This window comes from Saimiri boliviensis, chromosome 8 (genome assembly GCF_048565385.1).
Source record: "Saimiri boliviensis isolate mSaiBol1 chromosome 8, mSaiBol1.pri, whole genome shotgun sequence".
Taxonomy (NCBI): domain Eukaryota; kingdom Metazoa; phylum Chordata; class Mammalia; order Primates; family Cebidae; genus Saimiri; species Saimiri boliviensis.
Window position 1 is genome coordinate 4,470,006 of NC_133456.1, and position 23,889 is coordinate 4,493,894.

Consider the following 23,889-nt stretch of genomic DNA (forward strand, 5'->3'; position numbering starts at 1 on the left):
AAGGTGCTGGGATTACAGGCGTGAACCATTGCGCCCAGCCTTAATCTTAATAGTTTCTTCAGAGCTTTATTGCTGTCCCAGTAACCAACAGGATAGTGGAGTACATACTGAGGCTTCATCCTTATATGCTATGCCTAGTGGTCTGTAGACCCAGCAGAGAGAGATAATACAAGGTGAAAAAAAAAAAGAAGAGAGAAATTGCTGGACTTCTTTCATTTTCACTGAATAAATTTCTACAACTTAAAAGTTAGCATACAGAAATGGATTTTTCTTTGTCAATTCTAGGCGGAAATGGTAGAACTCAAGCTCATATCAAAGAAATCTATTTACATAGCCATGAAAGGAAAAATTACACTTATATTGTTTCTTTTCCTGCTTACACGTTAGAAGAAAACTTTTGATGCATTTACTACCAAATTAACTACAGATTTAGAAATCAGCATACTTCATGTACTACTTTGTGGTAGCAAAAACATGGACTTTGAAATTAGACAGATACAGTATTAGCTCCTGCTTTGCATGATTTCAGCATATCACTAAATCTATCTGTGCTTTAGTTTCTAGGGACTTATCTATTTCTTCTAGGTTATCCAATTTGTTGGCATACAGTTGTTCACATTCTCCTATAATTCTTTTTATTTCCATGGCATTGGTTGTGCTACCAAAGTATGCTACTTTTTTCATTTCTGATTTTCATTGAGTCTTCTCTTTTTTCTTTTTGTGTTGATCTTCTATTCTCAATTTCATTAATCTCCACTCTATTCTTTATTATTTCCTTCCTTCTGGGAGCTTTGGGTTTGGTTTATTCTTCTTTTTCTAGTTCTTTGAGGTTTCAAGTTAGGTGGTTGATTTTAGATCTTTCTTCTTTTATTTTTATTTATTTTTTATTTTTTGAGATGGAGTCTCACTCTGTCACCCAAGCTGGAGTGCAGTGGCATCATCTTGGCTCACTGCAACCTCTGTCTCCCAGGTTCAAGTGATTCTCCTGTCTCGGCCTCCTAAGTAGCTGGGATTACAGGCGCACGCTGCAATGCCTGGAGAATTTTTTTGTAGGTTAGTAGAGACCGGGTTTCATGGTGTTGCCGAGGCTGATCTTGAACTCCTGAGCTCAGGCAATCCACCTGCCTCAGCCTCCAAAAGTGCTAGAATTACAGGTGTGAGCCACCATGCCCAGCCTTCTCTTTTTTAATATGGGTGTTTACAGCTACAAACTTCCCTCTTAAAAATATGTTTGCTGCATCCCTCAAGTTTTGGTTTGTTTTTGTTTTCATTTGTCTCGAGATATTTTCTAATTTCCCTTGTGATTTATTCTTTAAATTACTGGTTAAGATTAATAATTAACAGTTTAATTTTCATATATTGTGAATTAAATTTTTTTTGTATTGATTTCTAGTTTTGTTCTATTGTGATCAGGACAGATACTTTTTATGATTTCTTTTAAGTGTTAAGACTTGTTTTGTGGCCTAACATGGTTTATCCTAGAGAATGTTTGATGTGCACTTGAGAAGAGTATGTGTGTTGCTGATGTTGGATGGAGTGTTCTGTATATATCTGTTAGATCCAGTTGGTCGACAGTGTTCAAGTCCTCTATTACTGATCTTCTGCAGGTGTTCTGTCCATTACTGAAGATGGGGTATTGAAGTTTCTTAATATTATGGTAGTCCCCACTTACCTGTGGCTTTTCTTTTTGCGTCTTAGTTACCCACAGTCAACTGTGGTCCAAAAATAGGTGAGTACAGTGCAATAAGATATTTTGAGAGTGGAAGGGACCACATTCACATAACTTTTATTACAGTATATTGTTATAATTGTTTTATTTATTATTGGTTGTTGTTAATGTCTTGTTAATTTATGAATTAAACTTACAGGCATGTATGGAAAAAAAACATAGCATATAAAGGATTCAGTACTATCTGTTTCAGGCATCCACTGGGGGTCTTGGAATGTATCCCTGATGGATAAGGGGAGACTCTACTATATTTGTTGCTGTACATTTCTTCTTTCAACTCTCTCAAAGTTTGCTTCTTGTATTTAGGGTGTCTGTGATTTGGTTCATAAATATTTGTACAGTTGACCCTTAAACACCACCAGCCCCCAACACAGATGAAAATTCACATGTAACTATTTTTTTTTTTTTCAAGATAGAATCTTGCTCTGCCGCAGGCTGGAGTACAGTGCCACAATACCAGCTCACTGCAACCTCCACCTCCCAAGATCAAGCAATTCTCATTCCTCAGCCTTCTGAGTAGCTGGGATTACAGGTGCATGCTTCTACACCCAGCTAATTTTTGTATTTTTTGTAGAGATGGGGTTTCACCATTTGGCCAGTCTGGTCTTGAACCTCTGAACTCAAATGATCCTCCTTCCTTGGCCTCCCAGAGTGCTGAGAATACAGGCATGAGCCACCATGCTTGGCCCACATACAACTTTTGACTTCCCCACAACATAACTATTAATAGCCTACTGTTGACCAGAAGCCTTACTGACAACATAAATCGTTGATTAATATGTATTTTATGTATATTCTTATAATAAAGTAAGCCAGATAAAAGAAAATGTTACTTCAAAATTCCTAAGGAATAAAAATATATTGACTATTCCTTAAGCGGAAGTGGATCATCACAAAGGTCTTCATCCTTATGATCTTTATGTTGGGTAGGCTGAGGATGAAAAGAAAGAAGGGGAGTGAGTTGGTTTCGTTGCCTTTTTTTTTTTTTTTTTTTTTTGAGGCGGAGTTTCGCTCTTGTTACCCAGGCTGGAGTGCAATGGCGTGATCTTGGCTCACCGCAACCTCTGCCTCCTGGGTTCAGGCAATTCTCCTGCCTCAGCCTCCTGAGTAGCTGGGATTACAGGCACGTGCCATCATGCCCAGCTGATTTTTTTTGTAATTTTAGTAGAGACAGGGTTTCACCATGTTGACCAGGATGGTCTCGATCTCTTGACCTCGTGATCCACCCACCTCGGCCTCCCAAAGTGCTGGGATTACAGGCTTGAGCCACCATGTCCGGCCTGGTTTTGTTGTCTTGAGTGGCAGAGGCAGAAAAAGATCTACATGTAAGTGGATCCACATAGTTCAAACCTGTATTGTTCAAGGGTCAACTGTAATTGTTATATCTTCCCGGTGAATTGACCCTTTTGTCATTATATAATATTTTTCTTATCTTGTGGTTGTTTTTGACTTAACATCTATTTTGTCTGATACTAGTATAGCTATTCCTGCTCTCTTTTACTTACCATTTACTTGGAATATCTTTTTCCATTCTTTTGCCTATATATTTCCTTGGATTTAAAATGAGTCTCTTGTAGGCAGCATGTTAATGTATCTTTTTAAAAAAATCTGTTTGGCCACTCTATGTCTTTTGATTAAGGAATTTAATCCATTTACGTTGAATGTAATTACTAATAGGGAAGGATTTATTATTGCCATTTTGAGATTTGTTTGCTGTGTGTCTTGCAGCTTCTTTGTTCCTCATTTCTTCTTTTACTGCTGCCTTTTATGTTTTGATAATTTTTATTTGTAGGGGCGTTCTTTATTCCCTTCTCATTTCCTTTTGTTTATATTCAACATTTTCTTTGTGATTACCATTGCTATTACATAGAACAACCTGAAGTTACAGCAATTTATTTTAAACTGCTAACAACCTAACTTGAACTGCATACAAAAATGTTACTCCTTTATAGCTCTACCCCTTCCCCATTTTTCATTCTGGATTTCACAAATTGTATCTTTATATATTATGTACTAATTAACGTATGTTTATATATTATGTACTAATTAACGTATGTTTATAAGACATGTTTTTGTCTTTCAGAATTAAAAGTAGATTTATGCACCAAAATTACAGTAATACAGGATTCTCTATTTGTCCACATGTTTACTTTTACTGGAGAGCTTTATACTTTTGTATGGCTTCATGTTACATTATAGGTTCTTTGGTTTCAACTTGAAGGACTCCCTTTAGCATATCTTGTAGGGCGGATCTAGTGATAAAGGCTCCCTCAGTGTTTGTTTAACTGGAAAGGTCTTAATTTTACCTTCATTTTTGTAGGGCAATTCTACCAGATACAGTGGTCTTGGTTGGCAGGTTTTTTTTCTTTCTACACTTAGAATATATCACCTCACTTCCTTCTGGTCTGTAAAATTTCTGCTGAGAAATTCACTGGTAATCCTAAGGTAGTGCCCTTGTAGATGACAAGTTGCTTTTCTCTGGCTGCTTTCAAGATTTTCTCTTTGTATTTGACTTTTGAAAGTTTGATTATAATGTTTCCCATTGTGGATCTCTTTGACATCATCCCAGTTGGAATTCATTGATCTTCCATAAAATGGAAATTTTATGTCCACTTCTTTCCTCAGATTTGGGAAATTTTCAGCCATTATTTTTTGAAACAAGCTCTCTGTCCTCTCCTTCTCTCTCTTTTATCATTCTGTGATTTCCATAATGCATATATTGGTCTACTTGATGGTGTACCAACGATAAATCGCTTAGGTTTGCTTCGCCTTTCTTTATTGTTTTTGTTTGGTTTGGTTTTGGTCCATTTAACCCAATAATTTCCAGTGACTTGTTTTCAAGTGAGTTGACTTTTGATTCTACCTGATCAAGTCTAATGTTGAACCCCTCTAGAGAATGTTTTAGTTCAGTTGTATGTTTCAGGTCCAGAATTTCTATTTATATTTTATAGTTTCTGTATCTTTGCTAATTCTCATTTTGTTCATGCATTGTTTTCCTGATTTAGCTCTGTGTTCCTTTCAGTTCATTGAGCATCTTTAAGGTAGTTATTTTAAATTTTTTGTTAGTCAATTCATAGATCTGCCTTTCCTTATGGTTGGTTTCTGGAACTTTATTTTGTTTCTTGCATTGGGCCACAGTTATTTCTTTGCATCCCTTGTGATCTTTGTTAAGAGTTGACAATTTGAAATACAGCTACCCCTCCCAATCATTATGACTTGCCTCATGCAGGAAAGACCTTCACCAATCAATGTAGAGGTTCTGGGACCTTTCAGAAATTTTATGGGGATGTGTCTTCTTTGAGGTTGTATGTGTGTTTTTATTGTAGCATGTATGAGAGCTTTTGATTGTCTTAATTTTCTGTTTCTTCTCAGGAGGTTTCAGTTGCTGACTCAGTTGTATTCCTCTGCCCTTGATCTCTTCCTCCCTCTGGTGCCTGCCTATAGAACTGCAGCCTCTGCTGCTCTAACCCACCAGGGAACTCACCTCTGTTTCACAGTGGCCTCCAACCTGGTATCCAAAATAGGCCATCGTTCCTGTCAGCACTCAAAGGCAGGTGAAACAGCCCTCACACAAGCCAGTATGCTGGGCTCAAGCTCAACTATATTCCTTCTGTCCCAAGCAAGGAGCCAGGATTTGGATGGTATTCTCTGGATCTCCTCACACTACACCCAGTTGGGGGAGGGGCTAGAGTGAGAAAAATGTGAGATATTGTCTTACGGTTCTGGGAACAGTCCCTTCTCTTGTTTGTGCTCTTTTCTGGGTGCTGCAGCAACTTAACTAGTTTCTAAAGTTCTCACAAAGGTAACTGTATATTGCTAATTCAATGTCTTCAGGGGAGAGCAAGGGTCTAGAGCTTCCTAGACCATTGCTGATATCACTTTCTAGATTCTTCATTTGTAAAACTTGGATAATACCACCTATTTCCTAGGTTGTTATGGTTAAATTATGTAATGTATGTAAGGATTTTCATAATATTACCAGCATATAATTAATATGTATATTTTTTAAGACAGAGTCTCACTCTGTTGCCCAGGCTGGAGTGCAATGGCACAATCTTGGCTCATTGCAAACTTCACCTGCTGAGTTCAAGTGATTCTCCTGCCTCAACCTCCCTAGTAGCTGGAATTACAGGTGTCCATCACCATGGCTGGCTAATTTTTTTTCCTGTATTTTTAGTAAAGACAGGTTTCACCACATTGGCCAGATTGGTCTTGAACTCTACCTCAAGTGATCCACCCGCCTCGGCCTCCCAAAGTGCTGGGATTACAAGCATGAGCCATTGTACCTTGACAGTATTCTTAAATGTTAATTCTGTTTTCCTACTTGGAAACAGTTTTATACGTTGTATGTTACAATGTAACAAATACAATGATGTGGCCATGTGGCTCATGCCTGTAATAACAGAATTTTGGGAAGGCTGAGGCAAGTGGATCACCTGAGGTTCAGGAGTCCAAGACCAGCCTGGCCAACATGGCAAAACCCTGTCTCTACTAAAAATACAAAAATTAGCTGAGCATGGTGGAATGCACTTGTAATCCCAGCTACTCCAGAGGCTGAGGCAGAAGAATAGCTTGTAGTGGAATGCACCTGTAATCCCAGCTACTTGGAAGGCTGAGGCAGGAGAATCACTAGAACCCAGGAGGCAGAGGTTGCAGTGAGCTGAGATCATGCCACTGCACTCCAGCCTGGTGACAGAGCAAGACTCTGTCTCAAAAAAAAATAATAATTAAAATAAGACTTATGACAATGTTAAATGTGTTTGTTTATATCGTATTTTAAAGTTTATTTTAAATTAAAATTAAAAAAAATTTTTTTTTGGAGAGGTGTCTCACTTTGTCACCCTAGTTGGAGTACAGTGGAGTGATCATCATAGCTCACTGCAGCCTCAACCTCCCAGGCTTAAGCAGTCCTCCCACCTCAGCCTCCCTAGTAGCTGCCTGTGGGACTACAGGCATGTACCACCATGCCTGGCTAATTTTTTTTTTTTTTTTTTTTTTTAGAGATGGGATCTCACTATGTTGCTCAGGCTGCTCTCAATCTCCTGGGCTCAAGTAATCCTCCTGCCTCAGCCTTCCAAAGTGGTCAGATTACAGTGGTGAGCCACTGCATCCAACCTCATATTTGTTTTGATATAATATTAATAATTACAGGCCTGACATGTTTTGATATGATAGTGCTTTAAAAACTAAACTCCCTAGTTTTGATGACAGAAAATTATTTCTGAGAATAAAACAGTCTTGATATTGGAGGATGGCTTTAATGGAAAAAGGACATAGTTGTGTACAATATAAAAATCTACCATTTATTTTAGGGAGTGAAAATATTAGTATTTAATGATTTAAAATATATGGTTTTACAATTGAGAAGGCTGTTTTTAAAAATAACTTACAGAAGTTGTAATGCTATTTTCACTGTGAACGATAGCCAGTCTGTATGCTGACAAATGTTTAAAAACCAGATTTCCAGGACTGGGGGTGAGAGGGAGCCTCTAACCGTAGATTTTCCAATTTCTATGATGTAAAAACTTCTACCATGGCTAATTTGAAGCTCCCAACATGATGTCACTGAGAACAGAATTGAAAAGAGATATATGTAGAACACGATTACATGGGATTTGACTGTATTGATAAAATAGATTGAAAAACTTTCCAGAGCATAGATACTAATAACATAGTAAAGTAGGACATGATGAAATTTAAGCATATACCTCCCTTTTAAATATAACTGTATTTTAATATAATTGTAAGTTTATATAATTCTAATTTTAAATCCTGGCTATGTTTTACAAACTTCTGACAAGTCCCTGAAATTTTAAGTCAGTTCTAACAAGCCTATACAAGTCAACTCCAGCACATTACTGAGCCCATATCTTATATTAGGAATTTGTGTTGCAGTTAACCCCTCCACAAAAAACCCTAGCCTGTCTACACTGAAGTGTCTAGAGGTAGATAGGCTTTTGACATAGCTGAATTTAGGATCTCAAATTATGTCCTTAGTAATTACTCTTTCTATCTCCTGACACAGTTCTGCTCCTTTTGGCTTCTTTCTCCAGCAGGCTTATTCCACGAGGCAGTTAGCTCCAAGTAATTCAGGTTACTGGTCTTTGTATATTCCATCTCAGAACAGCCAGGACTCTTTCTGTTTCAAGTCCATCTCAGTCCCTGAAGTAAGACTGTGACTGGGCCCTGCTTAAATCATATGCCTTCCTCTGAATCAGTGATTATGTCTAGGGGTTTGGGGAAACCCTGACCAGTCTGGATCTCCCACTTAGGGGAATGGAAGCAATGGAGGCCCTGATTGACAGCCATACTAGAAGTGGGGAGAGGTGCCACCCTAAAAACAAAGTGGTGTTATCAAAAGAAAGGGAAGGTGAAGGAAATCAAAACCAACAGATGTCTACCGTATTCTGTTTATAAGTATGTTTTTATTTTAAGGGTCTGTTAAGGAATGTGGGCATGAAGGGCCAGAAGACCGTCTTTCTCATCACAGACACTCAGATTAAAGAGGAAGCTTTTCTAGAGGATATTGACAGTGTGCTCAATACAGGAGAAGTGCCTAACATTTTTGCAGCAGATGAGAAACAAGAAGTGATGGAGGTAAGTGCTTTTGGGGAAGTGCTGCTCCCAGTACAGAAACTTTATTTCTTGAAACCTCCTATCTGCTCTTGAGGATAAATATGGTTTGTACATATGATTTTGGCAATTAAAAATTTAAAGTATATTAGTTTAATACATCATCATTTGGTGAATTTTAAATTGCTTCTACCATAGTTATAAGGCATAATTTTATTTTATAATTCCTATCTTCATAATAATGGCAGTTTGTTTCATCTGTTTAATGTTATTTAGCATGTTTTATGAGTGATTAGAAATTTTTCAATCATTTTTTAAGGTTACATTGAGGTAAGAAAACATGCTTTTATGCTACTTTATTAGTCTTTATGGTTTACCACTGGTTAGTACATTTTTTCAAAAGTTTTAATAAAACTATCTTATGGTTCTGATATATCTGAAAGTCTTGTTTGTGGTTTGACAAAAAATACCATTGTGAAATGTCCACTACTGTCACACATTTTAACCCTCATTTGTAAGATGAAGATAATGTCATGCTTTCTCATTACCATAACCACTTTTACCCACAAAATATATCACTCATACCTGGATATTTAATTCTCAACCTGCAGCCATAACACCTGGAGTGAAAGGGACTTACACTTTCAAATACTCTGCTTTCTCTTCCATGAAATGGCAGCACAGATAAGAGTTCTTCCTACATGGGGTTGTTGTGAAGTCTGAGAATCACACAAAATAAAGCACTTACATAGTATTAGGCACTTAGACAGCTCTCAGTAAATGGTGCATTACCAGTTCATGGTCTGGAGTGTGGAAGGAGAAAAGCAGGGGGAGGAACAAACTCATGTTCTTTGCTTTTATCTGGGATATGTCAGAGATGTAACCAAGGCTGCGAATTAGTAGTAGTAGTCTTCTGATTTATGTGGGAAATACATCCTCCATATGCCCATCCAAGGAACAGTCACCTTTGGGAAATGGAGTTTCCTAAACTTTGCTAGACTTTCCTGCTGCTTTAGCTCTTATCTTTCTTTTCTTCCCATCACTTTGCTATTAAACTTTTCCATTGCTTCACTATTTCTGTTTCATATTTGCCGTTTTATATACCTCTATATTTTTTAAACAGGATCATATTCTACATACTGTTGCAAAACTTTTTTTTAGTTATCTTCCTATAGCACAAAATACACTGTGTATGTGTTTTGTTTTTGTGGTTTTTTAATTTTTGTTTTGTTTGTTTGAAGTCTCACTGCTCTGTCATCCAGGCTGGAGTGCAGTGATGCAATCATAGCTCACTGCAACTTCGAACTCCTGGGCTCAAGTGATTCTCTTACCTCAGCCTCCCAAGTAGCTGGGATTCCAGGCGTGAGATACCACTTTATTATTTTTAACAGTTGCATAAAATGCTAATATGTGGATGTTTTACATTTATAACCAGTTCCTTACTGATTGATACTTCAGGTGTATACATTTTTTTCTCTTAAAAACAGTGTTAATTTATAGTTCTATATATACACATCTTGGCAAACTTTTATGATTTTCTTTATAAGGTAAATTCTTGGCAGATACTTGTTTTTAAATTACAGAATTTTGGAGTTGGAAGAGGTTTTCTAACTACAAACTATGTCAAAGCCGTTCTATTGATAGAAAACCAAAATTTTACAGATATTTATAGGGAGCAATAAAACTTCTTCATATTCTAATATCCACTAATCTCATTACCAGCTTATCTATTTTTATGTACAAGGTTTTTATTTTCTGATATTCCCTAGGGTGTTCGCCCAGTAGCTCAAGCTGGCAATAAACATGATGAACTCAGTCCTTTAGCCCTGTTTGCTTTCTTTGTAAATTGCTGCAAAGATAATCTTCATGTCGTAGTGGCCTTTAGCCCCATTGGAGATGCCTTTCGAAATCGGTTGAGACAGTTTCCATCCCTCATCAACTGCTGTACCATTGATTGGTTTCAGGTTTGTAATTTTTCTTGTTTGGAGGGGGAGGCAACTAACTCCTTTGGAATTTTGCTGAAATAATTTATTCTTTGTGAATAAGTCATTTATTTTAAAAAAGGTATTTTACTGAAATAGTTGAAAAACTTTATTAGTATACATTCAGCAAGTGTTTCTTGATCACTTACTGTAATGACAGGCATATGTTTGGGACCAGAGACTGTGAAGACTGCATGATCCTCACAAGGAGCTTACACTGTAGACTGGAAGACAGAAAAAGCAGTCAGCAATCATGATCATATAAGAGAGCCACAATGTTGGTGTGCAAAGGGTATACCTATGAAGACAGTGAATTGCTGAATCACTAAGATGAATTAGTTACATAGAGGGAGAGTGTATTAGGGATCAATAGGAAATTTATATGTAAAGAAATTTATTAGGAGGAATTGGCTCATATGATTATGAAGCCTAAAAAGTCCCAGGATCTGCAGTTGGCAGGTGAAAACTCAGGAAAGCCAGCGGTGTAGTTCTAGTCTGAAGGCCAGCAGGCTCAGGAGCCAGGAAGAGCCAATTCAGTCCAAGTCTGAAGTGAGGGGAAAAAACAAAATGTCCCAGCTCGAAGGCAGTCATGCAGTCGGAATTTGGGGAAGGGTCAGCATTTTTGTTGCGTTGGATTAAACCAAGTTGGACAGGCCAATTGGATGCAGCTCACTGACATTAGGGTGGGCAGTCTGCTTTACCTAGTTTATTATTTAAATGTTGAACTCACGTAAAAACACCCTCACAGAAACACACAGAATCATGTTTGACCAAATATCTGGGAACCTCATGGCCCAGTCAAGTTGACACATAAAATGAACCGTTATTAGTGGATAGTACGTGGAAAAGGAGAAGGGTGGGGAAAGAATGGCTCGTCTACCCCACTGGAAATGGTTTGGTATAGCCGACTGGCATTAAGGGCAGCAGCAGTTGATGTCTCTGGTATAAAACCAAATTCCTAGGAAAACCTTGCAAGGTATTGGGATTGGCAAGGTATTCCTAGGAATTTGGTTTTATACCAGAGACATTATAGTAGCATTAACATATTTTTAAATAAGCTGCATTTAGGAAAAAACAAAACAGCTGGAAGCTGTGTGGTGGGTGAATTGGAGTAGGGCAAAACGAGAGACAGGAAAACCAATTGGGGAGCAATTTCAGTCATGCTGAAAGCAAATGATGAAGGCCACTGCCTCACCTAAGGCAGACTGTCACTGCCTGTGTAAAACCATTTGGTATTCACACTTTTCAGAACTGTAGCTCATGGTACCTTCTATTTAATTGTTTCATGCCCAATAGTATGTAAACTATCCATCGACCCTGGATAATATTTTTTAAAAATTAATTTCTGGTACTAATTTGTTTTATTCTTTTTTGCCTATTTATTATCAATTGCATTCTGGTTTTGTTTGGGAAATCACCCTCCATGTAGCTATGTATTAGAGGGATTGAATCATGGTTGATCTCAGTCTCTCTCTATCAATCTGTCTCTCTTCCCCCCACCCCCCCTTTATTTATTTATTCATTTATTGAGACAGGATCTCTGTCGCTCAGGCTGGAGTGCACTGGTGCAATCATGGCTCATTGTAACCTCCACCTCCAGGGCTCAAGCAATCCTCCTACCTCAGCCTTCAGAGTAGCTGGGACTATAGGTATATGCCACCACGCCCAGCTCATTTTTGATTTTATTTTTTATAGAGACAGGGTTTCTCTATGTTGCCCTGGCTTGTCTCCCACCTCGGCCTCCCAAAGCGCTGAGATTCAGGCATGAGCCATTGTGTCTGGCCCTGAGTCAATATTGATGCTCTCATTTCTCTTGCTAGTGATTGTTTGGTACCTGGGCCCATGTATGACCCATTCCTTGCTGGTGGGTCCTGAGGTAAAATCTGCTAGAGAGCTTTGGGGAAAAAAAGTATTTTCACTATACAAGGTATTACATGGTAGGAAAAGGACCTTTTTTGTGATGCCCATAGCTGCAGCAGTCATCATTTCACTATAATGGGACAAGCCCAGGGATGAAATCAAGTGGACTGAGAAAAGTAACAAAAAGATGGAAAGAACATGAATATTTGATAATATGGTTGAGCTTCTAAATGAGGCAACCCTGGAAATACCCTGCTTCTGGGTATTACTCTATGAAAATATGCATTCTCTTCTTTTTAAGATACAGTAAGACTGGTTTTCTGCCTTTTTAGTCATAAATATTTTAACTGCTACAGATAGTATTAAATATGTATGATTATTAACAAGATGATTAAAAATGAAGCACCCAGAACACAAAGATAAGTCTCTGTAATGTTTTTTAATGATACATAAGTTATATGACATTTAACCTGGCATTTTATAAAATTTCACAAATCTTCTTTTTTCTTACTTGCCATCTAGTAACACACTAATCTTAATAATTGATCTTTAAAAGCCTTTTAGATTTAAAATATATATTGGTACAATTGGATCACATGAGTATAATACGCTATTAATTTTAAAATGCCATACACTGGCAGTATGTGCTTAAAACTTTTGACTAATGGAGTACTTGAACCAAAAACATTTGGATTTTACTAAGGTGTAGGGCTAGACACCAAAAAAATTGGTCTTAAAATATATATTGTCTGTTACAATGGAAAAAAATTACAAGCAACTTATTGAAACTAAATGGAAGGAAATCCGGAAAATACTCTAGTGAGCAAATAAAGATTAATGATACTCCAGGTATTGGTAAGTGAAGAAAACTCAGTATGAAAGACAGAGTAATGAGAGAAGGAATGCTGTTTTATGAAGACTGCTCTTGGAAGGCCTTCCTGGTAAGTCAGTATCTGAGTTTGGATATGAAGGAAGTGACAGCATGAACCATATGGAGGTCTGAGGGAAGAGGTTCTAGTCAGAGGGGAAAGTACATCCAAAGGCCCAGAGGTAGGAGCATGCTTGGCATATTCCAGGAAAGCCAGGGAAGGAAGCATTTCACTAAGATGGAGAGGACTGGATAGGAAGCAAATCTGTGGGGAAGAAAATTTAAAAATCAGCTTTGGACATTACAGCAGAAATTGTGATGGTCTGCCAATAACAGAAACCCAAACTAAACATACAGAGTTGTTGTTGTTGTTTTTGAGATAGAATCTTGCTCTGTCACCAGGCTGGAGTGCGGTGGTGCTACCTCAGCTTACTGCAATCTCCACCTCCCGGGTTCAAGCGATTCTCCTGTCTCGGCCTCCCGAATGGCTGAGGCTACTGGTATGCGCCACCACACCCAGCTAATTTTTGTGTTTTTAGTAAAGACAGGGTTTCACCATGTTGGCCACGTTAGTCTCAATCTCTTGACCTCGTGATCTGCCCCCCTGAGCCTCCCAGAGTGCTGGGATTACAGGCTTGCGCCACCGCGCCTGGCCATACATAGTGTTTTTCAACTGTCATATGAAAAAAAAAAAAATCTAAAGGGAAGCAGGGTGGGGCTTTTGTGGCTTGACAAAGTCATGAGAATCCCAAGTTATTTCTGCTTTGCTATCCTTAGCATGCGATTTCCATTCTCAAAGTAACTTAGGGCCAAAGGTGGCTGCTGGAGTGCCATTATTCGCAACTGTGTTCCAAACAACAGGTAGAAGAACAAAAGTGGGCCACAAAAAGAACATCTAAGCTCTGTGTAACTCTCTAGAAAGTCTTCCCTGAGGTCCTCACCCAACAACGGCTTACGTGTCATTGGCCATTCTGAATTCCAAGGGAGTCTAGGAGATCTCATCTTTTAGCTGGGTATGCTGCTATCTAGAATAAAATTGGAGTCCTAAAGAAGAAGGGGCTAGTAGATATTGGGTGGGCAACTGGCATGATAAGTGTGGGTTGTCTGCTAGACATACAAGTGGAAGAGGTTGGGAAGGCAGTGTAATGTATCTTTGATAAATAAAATTTCATTGATCCTTTATATTATCCGATTTTTTTAATGTATAAGAATATTAGGTCTTTCAGAGACCTTAGTCCGCCTAATTCTGCTTTCCTTAAAGTTTTAATTTTCTTTACATGAAATTATTCTCCCATAGGAAGTCATGTAACTTATTATGCATTAACTTATGGAGTTGGAGTGGGACTACTATTCATCTTAAATTTCAAGAGTTTTTCTTTTCCTTATTTTTAGCCATGGCCTGAAGATGCTCTTGAACGTGTAGCTGTGAAATTCTTAGAAACCCTGGAGCTTACTGAGGTTCAACGACAAGAGATAGTTCCAATCTGTAAACACTTTCACACCTCCATTATGGACCTTTCAGAAAGGTTAATATTAGTAAATTTTAAAATGGCAATGAAGGGATTTGTGAAGCCCATTTCCAAATTAGTTCATGTGTATTTGCTATCTTATTTGCAGTTCCCTTTCCTACTGTACTTACCTGGTTTACATGATGTCTCGGGTCTCTTACCAAGTGGGATCCTCCCGGCTTATGAAACGTGAAATAGCCAGATTCTTTCTTGCTGCAGTTCATCTTTTGTAGACATATTTGTTGATTTGTATTTTTTTTAAAGATAGGCTCTCACTCGATTTGTGCCTTTTAAATATGTCACCACCAGTTGATATTTTACAGACAAGAAATTAGAATGTGGTAATATATAGGATTCTAGAGTCTTACAGTGTTCAAGTACTCAGTATCTTCTGTATAAAATTTAATCTTTATTCTTAAATGTCTGTTAATGGTATGTTGAATTTACCTTTTTGGTGAAATCCATAACTTACAGTGAACTATGTTATCTGCCTCTCTTTTAGGTTCTTGCATGAGTTAGGACGACATAACTATGTTACTGCTACTTCTTATCTTGAACTCATTGGCTCCTTCCGACAGCTTTTGACAAAGAAGCGACAAGCTGTCATGGAAGCAAAACAACGATACGTGAATGGGCTTGACAAATTAGCTTTTGCTGAGTCTCAGGTAAATGTGATGAGCTGCTCAAGATGGTAATATATACGTGTAAGAAATAATCATACAAGCTATAATTCATTGAGAATATGTGATATGCCAGGCTCTTTGTTATGCATTTCACATCTATTCCTTCAGTTATTCTTCATAACAACTCTGTAAGGTAGACACTTTTAATGATCCTCATTTTACAAATGAGTACAGTAAGTTTTACGGAAGTTCAATAAGTTGGCCGGACCACACAGACTCAATCTCATGTTTTATCTTAAATTATTTACCATTTAAGAGAATATAACTCTACGTCACTTTTTATCGTAAAACTGGTTAAATATGAGATTTGTGGTTGTTTGAATGAGTCAAGTGCTAGCAATACTTATTAGTTCAATATAAGTAATGGAGGTTGGTTGATCTTTTATCATATGTCATGCACAAAGTATAACAGGAATAATCTGAGATGCTGCTCGTTTTCAGTCTACATTTCTTTCATGGCAACTGCATTCTACTGAAGTCTTCTGTGAAGAAAACTGGCCACGCTTTCATAGTTTTGTTTATTATGCAAAGAACTAGAAGAAAAAGTTAAGATTTTTTTGCTCCAATACTTTTATGGATACATTTAAATTTCTATTTTTTGCATTTGGTTTCAATAGCAATTATAGCAGTGGAAACTTAATCATATTATAAACCGTCTCTTTAGGTTGGTGAAATGCAAATGGAGCTTGTTGAATTACAGCCCAAATTGGAGGAAGCTAAAATTGAAAATGCAAATATGATGCAGGTAGAGTATCCTGAATGTTTTTGATGTCAAAGGACGATTGAAATATGTAAAATTGGCCTTGAAAATAAGGGTTAATTTTTGCCACTAGACTTCAGAGACTTTACTCTTTTCTATGGACTGGCTGTCTTACTGGTCCAAATGTGGGTTCTGCCTTTTTTAAAGGAATTTGTGAAGACCATTGCTAAAGTAGTTGGCATGTATTTGTATGTCTCCTCATTTTATTATAGATCCTTCTATCGTTCACAATGATGTTAGACTCCCTAATTTTCAAATATTCTTTAGTCTGGAATTGAGAAAACAATAGGGTGTTTGAGATGCATTTTTATTTCTCTTTATCTTTCACTTCTTTAGATTATTGAGATAGAGTCTGTGCAAGTGGAAGCAAAAAGACAATTTGTGAAACTGGATGAAGAGATAGCCAGTGGGAAAGCTGAAGAAGCCCAAGCTCTGAAAAATGAGTGTGAAAGTGACCTAGCTGAGGCGATTCCAGCCTTGGAAGCAGCTCTGTCTGCGCTGGATACACTTAAGGTGAGTATTTTAATTAGCTACTTTGTATTTCATCAACCCCACTCAGCTTCCTGAGTAGCTAGAACTACAGTCACATGCTACCATGGTTGGCTAATTTCTGGCACATTGAAGAGTCATTTATTATCCTGTGATCTTTCTGCATTCTCTCCTTAGAGATTTATTACAGCAGCTACTTAATTGGACAAAGCCTTGTTTCAAGAGGCACTCTATTCTAGGTGACCGTGAGCATTAATTTAAATGACGTCTATGTTCCATGAACTTTCAGCGCTCCCTCCCCTGATACAGGATTCTTGATGCCTTCAAACTCTCACCAATTAGATCATTAATATTAGGTTCTCCTTTCATTGAGAGTCTGTTGCTTGTACCCTTCCTGGTATCAAATGCTATATTACCTGAGTTAGAGTTCAGTTGCAGAGAAGAGAGTTGACTGTAGTTAGCATAAGCAGACAAGGATTCTTCAGGGAATTTTATAAATGGATTACAGAACTGTTGGAAGAGGTAAAAGAATCAGATCCTAGGCTGAGCTTCCGGGAATAACTCAAAAAGCCACAATGCAGAAATGGTCTACCAGAGCAGCTATCCCTCTGAGTAGGAAGCCTGCAGGGCCTTCCTATGGGGGCGCGTAACTTCCACTATAATCTAAATACTGTCACAATGGATGTCTCACACCCTACCACGCTCCCCATTTATTGTCTGAATTCTAGTATCACTGAAGTGATCTGGAACCTAATTCTCACCCAGAACTCTAGTAACATGAAAACCTAAGATACATAGTTGTTAGCTTTCCAGCATTTACATCACTACAAGAAATGTCAGAAATATATTGGAATGGATAAGTGAATCTTTCTTTCTGTCATAACAATATATACCTTTTTAGAAAATAGAGTTGGAATTGGGACCTACCTCTTCTTTCATCTTCTTCAATACAACTAATACATATAAGCAAATATAGAATTAAGTCTTTGTCTAAATTAGGATTCTTAACCTGGGTTCTACGTATGCATGTGGTGTGTGATTGTATATGTAAACAATTATATTTTCTGTTGGGTTTATAGCTGCCATTATATTCTCATAAGCATCTTTGACCGACCCCTCCCAACATTTGAGAACGATTAATCTTAATCTGTGCTGAATTCTCTTTTGCTAATTCTTTCATAACCACATAAAGCCAAAAAAAATCTTTAGATTTTGAATAGAAAAGGGTGCTTTTATTATTCCCCAACATTACTTTAAAATTTTACATTATTTAAAAGTAAACTATTCTGAGGATGTCCTGTTTGTTTTTTGTTTGTTTGTTTTTAGCCAGCCGACATTACAATTGTGAAATCAATGAAGAATCCTCCATCTGGTGTTAAACTAGTAATGGCTGCTGTTTGTGTCATGAAAGATATAAAACCAGAAAAAATTTCAGATCCTTCAGGGACTGGAGGCAAGGTAATAACTTGACACAGATTTGAGTTATATTCATGAATGCACAGAACTTGTCAGCAGCAACTGTTATCAAATATCAACAGTACCCAAATTAGGAAAGAAACACTGTTTTCCAGATATTGTCTATGTGTATTCTAGGGTAAAACTAAGACGATGTAGTGTCCAAAAAACGTGGTTCCAGACCAGTCTGGCCAACATGGTGGAACCCTATCTCTACTAAAAATACAAAAATTAGCCAGGCACAGTGGTTGGCACCTGTCATCCCAGCTATTCAGGAGACTGAGGAGAGGCAAGAGAATCGCTTGAACCTAGGAGGCGGAGGTTGCAGTGAGCCAAGATTGCGCCACTGCACTCCAGCCTAGGTGACAGAGTGAGACTCCAGCTTAAAAAAAAAAAAAATGTGGTTCTAGTTGCTTCCATCTCCTTTTCTGTCTATGCACAATTCACTACCACGGGCTTGGAACTAAATGAACACCAAGGTACCTGTACTTTTCCAACTAAGATTCTTTCTGGGTATTCCAAAAAATCTGTGGGCTAAGCAATATAGTGAAGTTGCTAAAAGCATGTGCTCTGGAGTTAGAATGTCTGTATTCAGAAATCACGACCCCACCAGCAGTATGACCTCGGTCAAGGAATTTAACCTGTGTGGGATTACATTAAAAAGAGGATACTCAAAAATATCTACCTCATTAAACTAATGTGGGGATTAGATTAGTTAATATATATGAAGTTCTTAGGTATAAAGCCTCACAAACAGTGCACAATAAATGTTAGCTGTTATTATTACTATTATTATTCAATGATAGATCCCTTAAGGAAGGCATAGTATCCATTCTAAACTGAATTTACAGACTTATTTGCTTTTCAGGTTTTTGTAATACCTGGGTTTAAATTCCTGAATTAAAGAATTGGAATTTTTGTGTGTGTGTGGGGGGGGGCTTTGAGATAATAAAATAGTCTCTTATTAAGTTATTCTAATTTACAACACACACACACACACACACACACACACACACACACACACACACATTCACTCTCACACACTTTCCCCCCCTCCCTGCCTCCTTCCCTCCCTCCCTCCCTCCCTCCCTCCTTATCAGGCTTCTGGAAGTAGAAAAAACTTTTGTCTGGATATTTAAACTCTTTTGCCAGCATAAGTAGCATGCGCTTTTACTCTGTGGTTGGCAGAGCAATGCGTAATCTTTGGCCTTCTGATTTCTTCTTTAATTTCACTTGGAGAGCCTAGGTAAGTGAGGAGTTTGTCTTTTTTTTTTTTTGAGACGGAGTTTTGCTCTTGTTACCCAGGCTGGAGTGCAATGGCGCGATCTCAGCTCACCGCAACCTCCGCCTCCTGGGTTCAGGTAATTCTCCTGCCTCAGCCTCCCAAGTAGCTGGGATTACAAGCATGTGCCACCATGCCCAGCTAATTTTTTATATTTTGAGTAGAGACAGGGTTTCACCATGTTGAACGGGATGGTCTCGATCTCTTGACCTCGTGATCCACCCGCCTTGGCCTCCCAAAGTGCTGGGATTACAGGCTTGAGCCACCGCGCCCGGCAGGAGTTTGTCTTTAAGGAAAAGTTTGCTACTTTTTTACTTGAAAGAATCAAAGAATAGAGGAAATTAAATTTTGAAGTAATAAAAATTTACTTATATGAAATTGTGATGGTGTTTATGCAAGTTGCTTAAGTTTTCAAAAGAAATAATCACATTTTTCCTCTCAGTGTTTACTTTTTTAAAACAAATTCTATCTATAAATGCATTTACACTATTTAAAAATATTTTATGTTTAACATATTCTTGGGGAAAGTAGTCTTAATTTCCAAGAAGATGTAAATTGATATTTTGAAATATGATTCAGCTAGGCATGGTGGCTCACACCTGTAATCCCAGCACTTTGGGAGGCTGAGGCAGGTAGATCACTTGAGGTCAGGAGTTGGAGACCAGCCTGGCCAACATGGTGAAACCCCATCTCTACTAAAACTACAATAATTAGCCGGGTGTGGTGGCAGATGCCTGTAGTCCCAGCTCCTTGGCAGGCTGAAGTAGGAGAATCACTTGAACTCAGGAGACAGAGCTGAGACTGTGCCACTGCACCCAGCCTGGGTGACAGAGCAAGACTCCATCTCAAAAAAAAAAAAAAAGTATATGATTAGTTTATCTAGGTAATGTCTCTTAAACTTCAAGAAGGAAAATTTTACATCTAGCATCTTTAATTGCAAATTTAACAAATTTCCATAAATTTTATTTGTAGATATTCGATTACTGGGCACCAAGCAAAAAACTGCTGGGAGATATGAATTTTTTAAGAGATTTGAAAGAATATGACAAGGACAACATTCCAGTGAGTTGCATTGGGTTTTTTTCTATAAATGTGACTTGGCTAAGATATATAAGAGCTTTAATATTATGCAGTAGTTTACAACACATATAGAAATAGTTCATTTTAGGATTAAGATAATAAAGATATACTACATTTATTAATGATACTATGAATTCCTGTAATGTTTAAAACCATTCCTCTTTCAGATAATTAAAAAATTATTTAATAAGTTACTCTTTTAGTGTATTATTGACTTGAAAGAGTTCTCTAAGTATCTTCTTATAATAGTTTATTTCTTAAAATCTGATAAATTTATGTAAGATTTAAAAAGTAAAGCACATTCTTTTCTATCCAAATTGTTATTTGTTAATGTTTAATTCTTTTCCTGTTTCCATTTGTTCTTTCATCACATATATATATATATATATATATATATATATAGAGAGAGAGAGAGAGAGAGAGAGAGAGAGAGAGATGGAGTCTTGCCCTGTTGCCAGGCTGGAGTGCAGTGGCATGATCTCTGCTCACCACAGCCTTCCTCTCCCGGGTTCAAGCAGTTTCCCTGCCTCAGCCTCCTGAGTAGCTGGATCTACAGGAGTCTGCCACTACCTCTGGCTAATTTTTTGTATTTTAATAGAGACAGGGTTTCACCATGGTGGCCATGATGGTCTGGATCTCCTGACCTCATGATCTGCCCACTTCAGCCTCCCAGAGTGCTGGGATTCCAGGCATAAGCCACTGTACCTAGCCTTTTTGTTTTTGTTTTGTTTTTTAGATGAAGTCTCGCTCTGTTGCCCAGGCTGGAGTGCAGTGTCCATCTCTCGAATTCAAGTGATTCTCCTGCCTCAGCCTCTTGAGTAGCTGGGAGTACAGGCATCTGTCACTATGCCCAGCTAATTTTTATATTTTTAGTAGAGATGGAGTTTCACCATGTTGACCAGGCTGGTCTCGAACTTCTTGGTCTCAAATGATCCACCAGCATTGGCCTCCCAAAATGCTGGGATTACAGGCATGAGCCACGGTACCCGGCCTAAACTTGGAGTCTTTTAATATTTTTGGAAGAAACATTTTGGCCTGGTATCTGTAATTAATTTGCATATTTTGCTCACAAATGTGATGTATTTCTGCTACAATTATACTTCAGTTATCTCAAAATACCTATTTTGGCTTTTAAAGCCAACATCATTTTTATAAATGTTTTTATTGTATATGAATTTTTTCCATCTGATGGTTATGTGATCTATATTGAAATTTTTAAATTTTAATCTTTGTTATATAGGTGACTGTTATGCAGAAGATTCGTAGTGAATACTTAACGAACCCTGAATTTGATCCCCCTAAGGTTGCTAAAGCTTCTTCTGCAGCTGAGGGTCTGTGTAAGTGGATCATGGCAATGGAAGTGTACGACAGAGTTGCAAAGGTATTTTGAAGATTAGCACATTGGTTTTCTACTAAGATATTCTCAGGAATTAAAATCTGTGCCTATATTTACTAGTTAAGAAGTTTCTCAAACTGACCACAGAGAATTTGTCCTGCGGTAGCATATCATCCTATATTGATTGCATACCTAGTAGACAAAAATGTTACTTGTGCATCACATAACCTGTTTGGGGCTGCTGTGGGTGGTAGTGATGAAGGAGCAGGAATGATGAGTAGAATTAGTCAGACTTGCTAGCTTTAGGATCCTGGACAAAGGGGAATTAAGGTTCGATGAGGCAGAAGCAGAGAAAAATCTAAAACATTAAAGGGAAAATGCCAGATTAAAAAATTGATTCAGAGGATCAGAAGTAGGGCATCCAGTAGAGTTAAGAGGAAGGGCATGGATAGATCCCTTGAAACAATAGCATGCATTGATAATAGAACCTTTCATGGAATACCCACTGGGTCCAAATTTCTGGGAGACAGAGAATAGTTAGGAGCATTTTGTAAATTTGGCTAGCAAAGGACCAGGGCAACAAAGGCTTTGCCCTCATAGCTTGCAGGATTCTGCCCAGGGAATAACAAGGTAGATGAAAACACGTGGTAGCGTGTGTTTAAAACAAGCTCAGAAGATAGAATAAATGATCAAGCTGTAATAATTGGGAAGGTCTTCCTAAATGTCCTAAATGACGTATGTACATGGACCTATAGAAAGGTAGAGACTTTGTTAGTTTCAAGGGAGCAGACCTGAATAAATCTGTTAAAGAAATAAAATTAATTTTATTTAGGGTGTCCTTCCATTAAACATCTTTTCCCTTCACATAGTAGTCTGATGGTAGCTCAGCTTATTTCCATGTGTTCCACAGGATGTGTAGAATCTTGTGGAACCTTTTTACAAAGCAGAGAAAACAAGGCACTCAGGCTTTTTCCTGCCTTCCCACTCTACACCTCCACACTGCCATTTTTATTCTGATACAAGCCGCCCCATGTTGATACAGAAGCATGGAAGGGAAATACGCCCAATGTCTTCTTTGAAGCCGGAAGTAGAAAAGGGAGTTTCCTGCTTGCTAGCTACTTATTTAACACGTTTTCTTTTGTGATTTCAATGCAGAGGAGAGAAAGCAGGGCATTTTGTGTCTGATATGCTGTTCTCTTTCTCATCCCTCCCTACCTTCAGCTTCATTCATGGCAATTTACCAGAAGGGTTAGGTCTGTCTGCTTTCTAACAGGCACAGACTGTCTCTGGTCATCTTCTGCATTCTTTGTACCAGGAGCTTGGAGGATGCTCAGTGATCCAGATGGCTAAACTGCATTCTTGATAGGCTGATGAGCATAACAAAACAACTTGAGGAAATCTCTTTTCTTGCAGTCAAGTGTAGCTTTTCAATATTTATTGAGGAAAATGCAGTTCTGGTTAGTGAAACTGAGCATCAGGGTTTTCTTCCTTTATATTTCCACCATCACAGCTGTAATCCTGGTGAGGCAAATGTAAGCCTCAGTCTGGGAAGAAAATCACAAGCTTGGAAAGGAAAAAAAACAAAAAACCCAAAACATATCCATGTATTTAAACAAACACTTATTATTTCATGTTACATGTTTTTCTCTGTTATTTGACAGCACTTGAGTGACACCTACTCATTATTTTGAGACATCTTGTGACATTTTTGCTACATATTTTGACATTTTGTTAGCCCAGAATAAATTATCTCTTTTATAGTGACAATTTGCTAGTCTAGATTTATATTTTATTTTGTATGTAAAAACAGAAGATTTAAGGCAAAACGTTTATGTAATTTATTATGCATTTCTAATCCATAATATCTATAAAGGAGAAATTATATAGATGCCAATTTTACATAGTATACATTATATCTGCATATATTGTTCCCAAAAAGGTAGTGGCTCCTAAGAAAGCTCGCTTATCAGAAGCTCAGAAGTCTTTAGCTGAGACAATGGAGCTTTTGAATCAGAAAAGAGCAGAATTGGCAGAAGTAGAACATCATTTGGAAAATTTACAAATGACATTTCTTGAGAAAACAGAGGAAAAGGCTGCTTTAGAAGACCAGGTGGAACTCTGTGCTAAGAAACTTGAAAGAGCCTCACAATTAATTGGAGGACTGGGTGGAGAAAAATCAAGGTCAGATTTCTATTTGTTTTAACAAGATTTAAGAATGTCAGCCTTGAATATATGACCTTCTTTGGGCATTTATTGTGATTACTGATTTTACAATGGCTGGTTG

General features: G+C 37.8%; 1 protein-coding gene across 5 annotated transcripts in view; it reads left to right on the plus strand.

Moving 5' to 3' along the window:
• The window catches only part of DNAH12 (dynein axonemal heavy chain 12), a 260,536-nt gene that overhangs the window by 166,866 nt on the left and 69,781 nt on the right, over positions 1 to 23,889 (plus strand). For 4 of the 5 annotated variants that reach the window (XM_074403604.1, XM_074403603.1, XM_074403607.1 and 1 more), the window contains exons 44-53: positions 8,165 to 8,326; positions 10,072 to 10,266; positions 14,405 to 14,538; positions 15,023 to 15,185; positions 15,868 to 15,948; positions 16,300 to 16,476; positions 17,779 to 17,910; positions 20,162 to 20,251; positions 21,510 to 21,650; positions 23,545 to 23,786. In XM_074403604.1, coding sequence (XP_074259705.1) covers positions 8,165 to 8,326; positions 10,072 to 10,266; positions 14,405 to 14,538; positions 15,023 to 15,185; positions 15,868 to 15,948; positions 16,300 to 16,476; positions 17,779 to 17,910; positions 20,162 to 20,251; positions 21,510 to 21,650; positions 23,545 to 23,786 — 1,517 coding nt within the window. The remainder of the gene's footprint in view (positions 1 to 8,164; positions 8,327 to 10,071; positions 10,267 to 14,404; positions 14,539 to 15,022; positions 15,186 to 15,867; positions 15,949 to 16,299; positions 16,477 to 17,778; positions 17,911 to 20,161; positions 20,252 to 21,509; positions 21,651 to 23,544; positions 23,787 to 23,889) is intronic. The other variant, XM_074403608.1, reaches the window with a different exon arrangement.